Source organism: Acartia tonsa, chromosome 2, assembly GCF_053477335.1.
Source record: "Acartia tonsa isolate MP-2025a chromosome 2, ASM5347733v1, whole genome shotgun sequence".
NCBI classification, from domain to species: Eukaryota; Metazoa; Arthropoda; class Copepoda; order Calanoida; family Acartiidae; genus Acartia; species Acartia tonsa.
Window position 1 is genome coordinate 51,571,473 of NC_137261.1, and position 14,317 is coordinate 51,585,789.

The following is a 14,317-nucleotide window of genomic DNA, read 5'->3' on the forward strand; positions in this document are numbered from 1 at the left end:
TCTGTAAGTTTACCTTTATAATTTTTCTTGTGATTTTTAGTTATAATCTTATCTTTAATTAGCAATTAAAACAGGTTTTGGCATCTTTTAAAATAGATATAGGGGAGTTTTATTATTTAAACTTTTAAATATCCCTGTTTTATCAAAAATTGCGTACAGCATATAATATTGTGTAAGGAAAGAAGAGCAATCGTGTTCCCTTCTTATAGTATGAGCTATAATTAGTTCATATGGTTTATAACTTAAATATTTTATGGCACCATTATTAGTTGTGTTGTTGTTATAGCAGTTCAAATCTAATTTGGTTAGTATTGTAATATATCTGTTAATCATTTGTTGACAAGATGCATTGGTATTTGGGTTATATTATAGTTCTGAAGTTTTAAGTTTTAAAGAAGTCTGAGTACAATATGCAAGAAAGAAAACTTAATCTTGTTTGATTGAAATTTTCTTTGAGGGTAGGCAATGGTTTTTGCTTAATTACTAGATTTTTAAATAAAATCATTGATGGGTGAAATTGTGGCATATCACAATATATACTGTTGCTGTGTTCTTAAATAAGAGCATTAAAGATATAGTTTTTGTCTGTATCACAATTATATACAAATTAGATGCACTTTTGCCACAGCATGGTTTTGGGTACATGTTTCAGGCATTATTAAAGGCTGATGGGTTAAGTATCCGAGATGTGTTTCTTAGACTTAATGTTAACTGCAAGGTTACTTGGGAATTATAATTCATAGGGTTTTCGAGATAATCAAAGTTTAAATTCAAGCGATTCAATACTGTTTTCCCTTGCTTGCAAATGCAACGATAAGCTTGGTATCTTATCACCAGGAGTGATATAGTATTGTATGCTTATATAAAGATTAGATCAGGTGGTAAAAGTGGTCTGTGAGTTCTAATAATGCAGTTTTATAATAAGACTATTACATAAAAGCTAGAGGTGGTACTAGCTTTATTTGACAGGGTTATTTTACATGTCAATGTGCTAGTTAATTCTACCAAAATTGGTCCAATTGCCAAACTTTCATAGTGTCCTCTAAGTTTCACCGTTGTGCTAGGATTGAGACAAAAGTTCATCCAACCCGAAGGTATAAGTGAGATCGAATGTGCTATTGGTTCATTTATGCCTATTGTTGTGAATATGCGCATAAGAAGTTTTTTTTGTAAAATCTGTAAGTCCATATATCTTTTGAAAACTGCTATGCTTGTTTTCAATTTATACTGCAATAGACATGTAAATCTAGAATTAAGGAAAAGTTACAACTTTTCAAGGTAAGTGTAATTTTCTCAAACTAAATTTTCTATCTTTTATGTGCGTATTCTCCACAACTTTCTTCAGAATATTCAAAATATATGTTTCAGTAATTCTGACTTCGTTTTTAGATAGTTCAATCAAGTTAATGATACTCCCTAAGTATACTGGGCTCCTGGGGTGGAGTGTACTATCTAGGTCATGTCCTTAATATATATTTTTGTTTTACAATTTTGTCTTGTCTGTCTTAGGATGAGTTTTAGTGTAAAGTTTGCTTCACAAGTAATGATAGTCTTTTAGACAAAGTCCCAGTGGTATTTTGGCACTGTTGATTGTTCAGGACCTTTTCTTTTGTCTACACGTAAATGTATGAAGATTTTAGAATTATGCCATAAAATATTAGCTATATTACTATTCAAGTTTCTCTCTCTTTTTTTTTTGGAATAGTAGTGTGTGAGATTTTCAATTTTGACCATACACCTTAACCTAATTTCTACATCATCATCTATATGTTCAATGAATTTACTGTATTCAGGAGTAGATGAGACTGGAGTTTTTATTTAGCATTAAGATGATAATCAGATTAAGATCACTCATGATATGTGAGTGCCCTGTTTGATAGCTGTATGAATTAAAGTGTATCTATCAGCTTAATAAGTTAATCAATGTAATAATTGATTTTGTGTTTCAGATTGGTATAAGAGTATTATTGGGTTGGCTACTAGTAACTAGAGTGATCTAATTAATAGCTGGCGTGTTTCGTGCTATGGCAAGTTGATCCAATTCGTCATCAGATTCGTCTACTTCTGGTAGCATAGGTAGTCCATATATGAATGATCCTGAGAAGTCAAAATCAACGACTACCTCTCTGACAATAGATTGGTCGCTGGACTCTATGTAACCAGTGATAACTGTGTTGGTGATAGTGTGATCGGAGTTGTTGATTATTAAAGCTCTGCCACTGAGTTGTCCATCATCATTGATAATGAGTTGTGTTTGTCCAGGTAAGATTTTGATTCCTGCATTTTCGTTTGAAATATGATCGTCGCTGAGGATTACTTGTGTTCCAGGTGCTAGGTTGAAAAAGTGGTTGATATTCATTACTATCACTTGGGTTTCTTTAGCTTTGATCTTTTTAACTACTCCTGTACAGAGCTGGAGCTCAAGTTCAGAACAGAAGATACTGCTCAGCGGTCCTTCAGGGTGAAGAATAGAATACAAACACGGTGCTAGCCGGTATTTGTCTGTGACAGGCGTCCATGTTAGCTGTAGGCTTCTAATACCATTTAGTCCAATTATCATAGGTGCGACATCCTCATGGCCTTCAGCTACAATTGAGAAGGGAATTGGGTAATGACGGCTTGAGAATGATGTGGGGCGAATCATGAGAGTTACTTCTCTGGGTTCGGGGATCTTGTGATCTGCACGTGTAACTGGTAGATCATGACTTTCTTCCAGCTGATTTTCATCATCGTTCATTACTATGCCGAACAACTTGCTATAGTATCTGGCTGATATGATGTTTTTATCTGTTGCTGAGTCAAGTAAAGCTGTCATGCGTACATCATAGTCATATTTACAATCTATTTCTTCTGGCATACAACCAGAGCAATGAAGGTACAATTTTCTTTCTTCCTCCTTTGCTGGTGTAATGTTATCTCTTACTTGATCTTTAGGCTCATTGGGGACTATTTCTGCTGTGGCAGTTGTGATTCCACTGAGGTTACAATCTCTAGATGATTCCTCAGCATTGGCTTTAGCCCAGTCTTCATATGTTTGCCTGAAGATACCACTAGGTTTCACCTTACCACTATGGTATAATTCCATCATGGCTGGCCTTCCAGGACATAAGTGTCGAGAATGGTATAACTCTTTACCATATGTCTTATAACAGTTTGTACAGAAAGCTGATGTCAATACAGTTGGGTATAATCGCCCTGTATCATCACATAATAATCTACATCCATCAGATATGTTGTGAGAATATTGTCCACATGCTACACAGTAGCGTCCAGGTGATAACCTATAAGAAGCCTGATAATCCCGTTTGGTATTCCTCTGAAAATGCCTGTCCCTGTTATCCCTGTGATGAGGTTTGGGATTGGGTGACTTTGTAGCCATTTCTTTAACGGTGGATTTTCTTCTATGATAATTTGAGATGGCCTCTATTTTGGCAATTTGTCTGTCTCTGTAGTTAGCTCTTCTCTCTTTAGATTTCGAAGTGTTGGTGGTGTGGATTCTCTTGTGTTCTATACTCGTTGTACAGTTTGTGCAGAGATGCCTTCCAACTTCAAGTGAACCACTCGTGTTAGGTCTACCAAGTTGTATTGTGTTCAGTTTCTGCGAGAGTAGAAGTTCTTCTGCTGGTTCTGCTACTTTTGTCCGCCTGTGGGAAACAGTTTTCCATGAGTCTGATAAGTTAGCTTGTGTTGATAGTGAGACCAGAGATATCGCATTCACTTCAGGGCTCATATTCCTCTTGCCAATTTGTTCTGATTCTTCTAAATTGGATATTTGTATTTCCTCATAAGCATCGGAGTCTCTAATGTCTGTATTAGCTGAAGGGGTGTTTATACCAGGTGTTGTCGAGCGTCCCCGACAAGGAGTGGTTTCCTTACCAGCTTCATCATCCTGCTGGCCTTGCTTGCGGGCAGATGACATGATAATAGTTGTAAAGTCTTAGAACTAATTGTAAGTTCTTTTAGATGCCAGTGGAATGTTGTACTATTTTTATGATAAAAATAGCGGAAGTTCGAGAGGATTACAAATAATGGGTATAGTTTAAAACAATCAAGAATCTGTTTAAGTTAACAATTCTTTGCTTTAAATTGTGTTTAGCTATAGATGGGTATGATATATGCTTCACCTATAGTTGTTTCTACGTCGTATATACGTACGTGTGAGCTTTTGATTGATATTCTAAAGATGTGCGCTAATGCACCCTTATCCTTAATTAGGCTCAACTGTAGAAACACTCCTACTTAACTTTTATATAGTTTTATTTATGGAGTCAATTTGAGCTAGTTAGCTATTCAAATTGGTTATTAAGTTAAGTAATGTTTGCAGCGGAGTTAATTTGGGTATGCTTATATACTATCGCAAATTAACTTTATTTTGCTCAGGAGTCGACTTTCCTAGCAAATTATGGTTGTCGAGAAAAGAAACAGCAATTTATAATCCTTGTTGAACTCTTACTTCACTCTAAGGATATGTGTTTATAGCCTACGATCTACTTATTCCTGTAAGGCTATTATGAATATAACTTACTAAGGTTCACTCCCAAAGGATCGTCTATATTCTAATAATATTGCAACAATTTTGCCTGAATGTCAAAGATCTCGCCACCTCTTACTTATAGTTGTATTAGGGGTTTCCTTCCAATCCTATAACGTAATTTGCGCAAAATTGGGGCTTCACTTATGACTTCAATTCTTATAACTGTAGTGGGATATACAATTTAGATATACCTATATTTATATATGTAAAGATTGTTTTCAAAATTATCCAACCGGATGTAATCTAATTATAATTAGTAGTAATACAGTATTCAAGTGCAAGTTTACTCTGAGGAAGTGTGAGATCCTACACTAGGTGGCCAACCTATAATGTGGAGGTTGTCAATCAAACTTCAAAGGAACCTATCAACTTTGAATTAAGCAATACTTATACTTTTTTTCTGAAAACTAATCTTACTGATTTTAGTGCACTTTTTTTTTTTTTTACTTATCTAAAAGTAATTTATTAGGTTATAAAAATTCTGGGCTATATGTAGACACACTTTTATGTTACTTGGTTATAGTCTATGTGCTAGTAAGCCTAAGTAAACATATGTTTCTCGATATAAAAGGTTTATGATTCCGGATATTTAAAGACAGTAGGGTACTTTTTCCGTAGTACTTCTGCTACTTCTTTTTAGAGACGTCCTACTCTCCCAAGGTAGGCTGCTGCAACCTCCTGCTGCGTTTGGTGTATAGAACTTTGTCTCTTAAAGTGTGCTATTCAGTACATATAGGGCCTATATTGTTGACTATACTTTTATATCACTAATGGTCACTATCACTAGTAATTAACTTGTCTTCACTTTCACTGCTGAATCCTGGTGGTACATGAAATAGAAATGTTAGCATTAGCAAAGCAAGTAAAAATTTAGTTTTCATGTCCTACTTATTGTTGAGTGAACTGCTTATTGTATTTATATATGTGTTTGTAAGGAGCATACAAACAAAAAGATTTTCTAAGTTAAGATTGAATTAAAAACTTTCTAAGTCAAAATAAAATAGAATCACTCTAAGTCCAAAGTTGGAAAATTTTGACTAAGTCCAAAAAGTTTCTAATGAAATTATTCTAAGTACAAAATCAATAAATTTTGGCTTAGGAAAAAGAAATCTAAAATTATCTTAAGTACAAAAAGTTAGCAAATGTTGACTAAGTCAAAAAAAATTTTCTTATTGAAATTATACTAAGTACAAAATTAGTGAATTTTGACTAAGTCCAAAATCTTTCAATGAAATTATGCTAAGTACAAGATTAGTGAATTTTGACTAAGTCCAAAACCTTTCAATGAAATTATGCTAAGTACAAAAATAGTGAATTTTTCTTGAGACAAAAGAAATAGAATTACTTTAAGTCCAGACGTGGAGTATTTTGTCCGAGAAGAAATTTCCTAACAGTTCAATCACAAAGCTACTTTAAAGATTGCCTATAAGTCAAAAGAAATAGAATCACTCTAAGTCCACTGTTGGAATATTTTGACTAAATGCAAATCTCGCTAAGTTAAGGATTTTAAAATTATAAAGTATTAGAGTGTTAGAATTATCCTTCACCAAAAGAAATAGAATCTCTCTAAGTCCATAATTGGAATATTTTGGCTAAGACAAAAATACTCTAAGACAAAATTTTCTTTTAAGTGTGGAAAATGAAATTTGTTAATCTAGTTGGAAAAAACCGTAATTATTACAAGTCCGAATTTTGGTTAAATTTCCAACCAAATTCACAATTTTATAAAAATTACTATAAGTCCAGAGATTCGAGATTCTCTCTGTAACAAAAGAAATAGAAACGGTGCTAAGTCCAAAAGTGGAATATTTTGCTCAGAGTCTCAGGAAGTCTCTGGAGTTATTTCTCTGATTGCATACAGCAATTTGTCTACACTTATATCATTCCAACCGGTCGATGTTGAGAATATCTTTGAGACTTTGAAATATTTTGTTTAACTCAAAATTTTAGAGGCTATAGTTATTTTGATACATCCGCATATAAATCAGAATTGCATTAAGAATATAAGTCCTAGGCATGTATAAGTAAGTGCAAATCTCAGAAAATCGGTTCTAACGGCACCAAAGTATTAGTACAGTTTAACTTGAGTAAAAATGCTACAAGTTTGTAATAATCTTTTGGCCCTTTACTACGACTCAAGAGTACTAACTGCTTTCGGCATATTGTTTCAGAAACATGGCTCCAAAGACAATATGTATCCCAACTAACAGTGTTTCCCGTGTTCTATAGGATTTGCTCCTAAGTTTTCATTTAATAAGGCAGTTCAAAATGGTCCTTTACAAATAGTATTTTGATAGCTTATAAATGAAAAGTTACTCCATGCTTGATTCTTAATAAGTTCTGGTTTAAGTATCAAAGATTCAAGTATTTCAACACTTAGAGAATTTCCGAATAAGTAAAAATCATACTAAGTCCGAAGATTTATATATATACTCCGCCACCTAGCACAACTCCTAAATTTCAAAATTCTGACTAAGTCCAGAAATCAAAATTTTGCACATAGCTCAATCATAGATTATTCCAAATCAAGTGTTTTTACTAAAGAGAGGCGGACATGGAGGTGCCGGTGTGCTGGTATTCTCTAGGGCCTCTAGAGTGTCAACCAGTGCGAGTGTCCTTATAGGGCGGCGACCAATGGCCACAAATATGCTAGCATTCTCTAGGGCCTCTAGAGTGTCATCTAGTGCAACTGCTCGTACACGAGGCTCTCAATTGCATTTGTGTCGTGCCTTTCAGTCCCTATCTCTTCAAACGCCTCATAGTCCTAACCTTGCTCTCAAATAGTATCACAGGTTTTGGTAAATCCGATTTTGCCATAGCTACAATTATTCGATTTTGGTAAAAATACCTGCCTTAGGCGGTTCGGGTACGGTAAGGAAAAAAGAAAAAAAATTTATGAAGTAAAATTTTTCTAAGATACAACCGGTAAGTTGCACCATTGTGTGTGCGAATGGGGCGTTTGTCCATATTTAGGTATGGAGACCGCTCTTCTATGAGTACTACTAAAACCTAATTTTACTGCAATACACATAGACATTCTCATCGTCGGTTCGCTTGTTTAGAATGCTTAACCTTCTATTCCCACAAGTATAATACGAATTTGGTTGAGCTGGTGGAAGCTCAACAAAAGACCCACGCGAAGTATTATGTTGCTTTAACCTAAGAATAAATGGTTGGTTTTGATATTCGATTAGAATTATATAAGCATATTAAGTATTAAGGAAGGAAAATGTTTTTATAAAGTGTATTTATATCACAAGTGCATAAGTTAAGTATGGAAATATTTACAGGATAAGTGTTAAAATTATAAGTAGAGTAGGACAGAAATGTGCCCTAAGTCCCAAGCAGTGAATTGTGCTAAGTGTTAGAGTTCTAACATAAGGCCTGAGCTCAATTCATGCTAAGTACTAAGGGGCCTAAATTTAAACTACAATGCATGCCAAACAACTAAGTCATTACCTTTTAAAGCCAGAAAGAGAAGTTGATGGTAGGAGAGTTAGTAAATAACTGAATAAATTCAAGAGGTACATGCTATAACATTAGCTCTGGACCAGGATTTTAGTGTTTGTCTGTGCAATTAAATATCTGTGTGTTAATATGTGACGTAAATCAGGCATGGTTGTAGGCATACATATATGTACTGGTTGTTTATATGATTACATTAACTATAAACATAATATCTTTAATAAACATATACTATTAGCAAATCACATACAGATTACCATGAATAGGCTGTCGTTACCTGTATATGGTGTCATATAGGTAGAGACAGGCCTATGAATGCATAAATTGATACAAATAATGCCTTGGGCCTAGCTAAAGTAATTGTATCTTGCCCCTGAGTGCTACTAGTTAATTGCAGGGCACGTGTCAATCAAAGGTTCATAATATGATCTATAAAGTGTTGATTTTATATCAAGCGTAGATAGATAGTTGTGGATGCGAAGCATTTCTGTAAAAGTCTCATATGTACGTTCAAAGAATTTGAAAATTGAGGATCGCATCTCCAAAAATATTATGACATAAAACTTAACCACAAGAGGTTTCCTCAGGGACCAGAGTCGCCGACCTTTTTTTCGAAAAAAAGGAACGAGGGTGGGTTTCTTAAATTAGTGTTTTACTTTAGGTTGGGTTAGGATATTTTATATTAGGAACAGGGTAGCTCCTCAGTATTAAGGCACCGCAGTAAAAGGCCCAGCAGGGTCAGGGCTTCTACATGCATAACCCCCCCCCCCCCCTCCTAGTTAGTATTCCTTGTTTAATTAATAATCAATATCATAGAAAATCTTTTCTTATTGAAGTAAAATAAAGAATATTTTATTTTAATTAAAATTAAAGAAATGGTAACTAATTAAGATTTTTATATATCCTCACTCATTGCATTTTAACTACTAACCTAATATTTCACAAAATTTTTAAATAAAACAGTATTAGAAAATATTAGGAAATATAACTTTTAAATCTCTTTATAAAACTATCAAGATCTGTGTCTGTCTGTACCTAAGTAGCTCGCTAACCGCTGAACCGAAAATTTTCTTCTATGCAAATTAGGTTCTCATAGGTCATAGAAAAAAATTACTCCCCTAAAGGATTTTTAAAAATTGACGTAGAGACCTTCTAGTAACTAAAATAAAGTCGCTACGCTTTCTCAATCGTACCTTTTTGTTACAGCAATCATAATCTAAAGTTTGAATTCGATGGGTCAGTTCTAACATGCCTAAATTAAGGAAAAGAGCTTACCGTTACACAAAGACAGATGTTCAGTCAATTTTTGCAGAAAGATTCGCTTTAAAAAAAATAGATATTTTTTTCAACAATTTATTGATAATAGCACGGGTTTCTTGGTACATGGTTCAAGGTTGACAAAATATAAAAAAAGGGGGCACTGTGGAATATTTTCATCAGGTTAAAAGTCGTGTCATTTGAATAAAAGTAAAATTCAATTCTCCAAAATTCACTTATTATTATATTTTCGATGACAAGCAAAATCAAGGTCCGATTTTGAACAGTATATATTCTGTACTTCTAATTTTTTAGTTTTACAAATATTAAAATGTAAAAAATTACTAAGAGATACTTAAAAAACAAATTAATTTTATTATTAGAAGCAGTATTGTAGTGGTTATATTTGTACTTGTACTTTTAAAATTGCGTACATTCTCTAACCTACTGGTTATCTGTCACCGAATTATGAAAATACTTTAATCTAAATGACACAGCTGAAAACCTGGTGGTCAAGCCCACAGTTAGACAGGGATCTGCAGGGATGAGACAATGGACGATAAATTGATGTAATTACCCAATGATTAACAACGAAATCTCCTATCTGTAGATTTTTTTGTTGTAGAAAAGTTTGGGCACCGCTAATAAGTGAACCAACTAATTAAAATTTAATAAAAGTACCCAAAGATTTAGAGCCATTGATTAAGATAACATGGTTATAATACTTTTAGGTACCAGTAATATTTACAGTCCAATGTCCCCTCCCTCCCTTTGGGCAGAGTTAGCAGTTGTATATTATAAGTGGATTGTTCAAGGCATCAAGTTTTTATAATTATTTGCATATATAGGTTTCTTATTTGGGTTTCAATTGCAATACTTTTAAATTGCATAAATTTTAACAATGAAATAAGTTTAAATAAGGAAAAATACCAAAGATGGATTCTTAAAAAAAATTTGCCCCACTAATCGCATAGTGGGAAAAAATTGTTTTCGTGAAAAATCCACCAACATTAAAAATCTATAAATATTTTTTAAAAATTATAGAAGAGTTATTAACATAAGATTTTATTTAATTTTTGTAGATTTTTTATGTGACTTTGGAGGATTTTTCACGAAAACAATTTGGCCCCTCTAAGCGATTAGTGGGACAATTTTTTTTTAAGAATCCACCTCAGGGTTCTTAGGGGATAAGACATCTTGTTAATTTTATATTGGGATACACCAAAAGCCCAAAACAAATAAAAAGTGAAAATAATACATACAAATTCTTTCAATATTATAAGAACAATCATAATTTTTATAAATTAAGCTGGTTTTACTAACCATTTTTAACAATAATAAACGTAATGAAATTCACTAAATTGATACATTTTTTGTAGAAAAATTAGTTGAAAATTAGTTCTATTAGCCTTTTTTTTATTTGTAGTATTACTTGACTAATAAACTATTGACTATATAACATACTAGCGGATACGCCCCCTAGAGGCCTCTAGGGGCACTTGAGGGCAAGGGGTAAGTTGATCCTGCTTACTTTAAATTTTCCTTTGAAAAATTTTTTGAATAATTTTTAGGGGCGATTTCTCTAAGGAGCGATTGTGATACCCTTTCCAAAAATAGTTTTGTACCTTCCCAGGAGAGCTACACAGTAAAGAAAAACACATGGGTTCAGCGGTTAGCGAGATCCTTCGGTACGGACACGACAGGCAGACAAAGATCCTGTTACTTTTATATAATGATTACCTACATTATTTCAATTAGTAAAATCATTGAATTTAAACATTTTAAAGTTAGATTCAATTTTATCTTTTACAATTTTTCTTATATTAATAAAATCTTAATAAAATACAATAACGGAAGAACTCTTATTTTGAATTATAATATCTGTTAAAAATATAAATATAAGTTTTTTTTTATTTTATTATCCATTGATTTGTTATTTCAAAAGCTCCGTAAAAATAACATTTTTTTCTTATCAGATAAATATATTTTTTTCTCAAAATTTCAAAGGGATAGTTAGAGTTAAGACAATGGAATTCATTTCCCCAATGATTATAAACAAAAAAGCCCCTTCTGTATTTTAATATCCTTGATTGAAATGTTTGGATAATGCTTGTTAGTGAAAAAAATAAAGTACCCAAAGTTTTTAAGCCAGCATATAAGAAATGTGATTTAAAACTTTGGATACCAGTGTAAAGTCTAATGTCCCCTCCAATCCCATCGAAATCTGGATAAAATATAACATTTTTGTATTAAAAAATTAATTGTTCAAAGTTTGTAGGTATTGAATTTTATATAATCCAAATTTTTCCAATTTTGAGCTTGAATAGGTATACAATGTAAAAATATAAATTTGACTTTAAAAAAATATAAATAATAATAATAATAAAAGATGTAGTAGTGTAGGTAGATAAGCAAATGCAAAAAATAAATCTAAATATCAAATAGAATTTTAAAATAAGGACAACTATATCAATAATTAGCGCAGCAAAAACATAAAATAAAAGTTATGTTAAAATTTCTTGGATTTTAAACAACGATAAATAAATGTACGTCCCCAATGATGAAAGACAAAATTACCCCTTCTGTAGATTAACAATATTAGTTGAAACGTTTAAAAGGTTTTGAAGCCAACAAATATGAAAGCGTGATAATAAAACTTGGGGTACTAGGTAATTATCAGTCCAATTTACCCTCCCTCTCTGGGTATAACTATGCTTTACAATCACTCATATTACTTCAACATGCGGACTGACGTATAAACAAATGTTAATTATAGAGTAGCTGCGTTACTTCTGGAAAAATATCATTCTTTGTTACTTTCGTTGTAATAATTCCTTAATAGTTCACGTTAAGCTCCTTATAACAAAGGTCTAAAAATTACAATTTACAAACATAATCTAAACTGTTCTCTAAATATCAACGTAGATTAATTTTAAAGAAGGGGAGGGGGAGGATTTACTTAAGAGATCCCGTAAAAACAAAGTGTTTGGTACATTAAAAAACACCATAAAAAGGAAAAATTCATGTATAGCTTCTAATAAACAGATATTACAAGATCTGTTTAGCTTTTTAATGCTTTTGATGTTATGTTAAGAAATTGTTAAAATTGAACACATATTACAATCAAAAATATTTTTTGACTTAAAAAAAAAAAGATAAAAATATATTTTTGGTTGTCTAGGATGTTTGGAAGTATACTAAACATTTTGTTTTACGGTATATAATATATCCAACCCCCCCTTAACATTATAATATCTATTTTAAAATAATATCCTTAGCAATCTATAATATCTCGTAAGATTATTTTTAATAAACAATACCTAGGTAATAAACATCTGTAATCGATAATTCTTCAAAATACTGGAGCTTAAGTGTTGAAATAATTCTTTATTAGATTTATTAAGTTGGATGAGTGGTGGGTATGATATGAAATTTTAATACAACTTTTATTTAGGTCTCATACAAATACACAAAAAATCATTTTTTTAAAGATCACGTAAAAAGGGTTTTTAAAGTATTTTTATCATTATTACGTATTATTAGAAAACAATTTGTATATCTATATAAGACCTAAACATTATTAATGTTATATGAAACAAATATTTTTTTTATAAAAAAAGTTTTTTATTCATAAAAAATGCTTTTTAAGTACAGCTTTAAATAATATTTGTAGCTGTACAATAAGCAATTTACAAGATGACTTTTGAATAAATCCGCCAATTAATATATTATTAATCCACGAATTTTTATTTGCCGTTTACAACAGCTTTAACAGCTCAATTAGCAACAGTTTCTCGAGAGATAGAGAGAGTATGTCATAAACAACTTTTAAGAATGAATATCAAAATTTATAACAGAGTTTCTTTTTTGTGCTTCATGTTTCAAAATGTTTAAACACAATAATAACCACTTGGGTAAAGAAAACCGCCGCAGCCACCGAAGTCCACATTGGAGGAGGGCGGTGGTTATAATATCGTGCAGCAGGTGCAGATGATCTCTCTGTCCTTAGTGTCAGGTCTCATGTTCATCTCGCGGACAGTCTCCGCAAACACCTCGTTCACGTTCATTCGATTCTTTGCGGAGGCCTGAAATTGTTAGAAATTTCCTTTAATTATAATTCTAAGCGACTAGTTAATGGAAGATAAATTGATTATATACCTACCCAATTATGATAAACAAAAGTAAACTTTTGGTCAAAAAGTTTAGAAACTTAAGGTTTAGACAGTCTAATTAAATTTGTAAGTCCCATTACCCCCCAAGCAAATTTTACCCCAGGAAAAATATTTTTTAGGGGGGGGGGGCAGAACTTTTCGCGTACCATTTCCGTCCAATCCCTAAATAAAAAAGATTGGACGTCCTTGAAGTAAGGGTTAATATTATTTTCTTTATTTCATGGGGATAAACAAATTTATCGTCCATGTCTTATCCCTTAAGATTTCGAGGGAAAACCCAATCAATATTTAATAAAAGTTAGAAAGTAATTTTTCAAAGTTTGCACCCTCCAAGAAAGTTACCTCTACGAAAGGGCAGCTCCATTGTTGGGCAAGGGCCATGGCTTCCACCGTTGACACCTCTCGTTGACTTTCCAAATCCACCTGCAAACAAAAAATTAATCATTGAGAAACGGGGGGGGGGGGGGGGCGTAATCTCATTTCTGTATGTAAAATACAGAGGGATTAATAACTGAATTTTAAAATCTGGTTATTAAACTGAGAGTTGAAATTCCCCATTCTGGAGTGCAGAATTGCCGACAAACCTGGCAGGATATTCTACGCACATCTCCCTTCCATCCTACCCGACCAAAAAATTAATAAAATCTATAAATCATTAAAATAAATTTTGGGTCATGGAAAGAAAATGAAGTTGCGGGTTTCGTCGCATTTTCACAGTAGCTTTTGAAAGGTTATTTTAGGTTAGGTAAGTGTTAATGATTGTCCTACAGGGTTAACAAATAGGCTTTGCAGGGTTAGAGCCCTCCCACAGGGGCTAGAAATAGGAGAACAGCTACTTTGAAAATGCAACGAAACCCGAAACTTGGTTTTAATAAACATCCAAATTACT

The 14,317-nt window shown here is 32.6% G+C and overlaps 1 protein-coding gene across 1 annotated transcript in view; it reads right to left on the minus strand.

Moving 5' to 3' along the window:
* Positions 1–12,869: 12,869 nt before the first annotated feature.
* Positions 12,870–14,317, minus strand: part of Rap2l (Ras-associated protein 2-like) — a 43,903-nt gene continuing 42,455 nt past the window's right edge. Inside the window, exons 5-6 of the mRNA XM_080151264.1 lie at positions 13,771–13,851; positions 12,870–13,341 (exon numbers count right to left, since the gene is read on the minus strand). Of these exons, the coding sequence (XP_080007390.1) occupies positions 13,222–13,341; positions 13,771–13,851 (201 nt within the window). The 3' untranslated portion in view covers positions 12,870–13,221. The remainder of the gene's footprint in view (positions 13,342–13,770; positions 13,852–14,317) is intronic.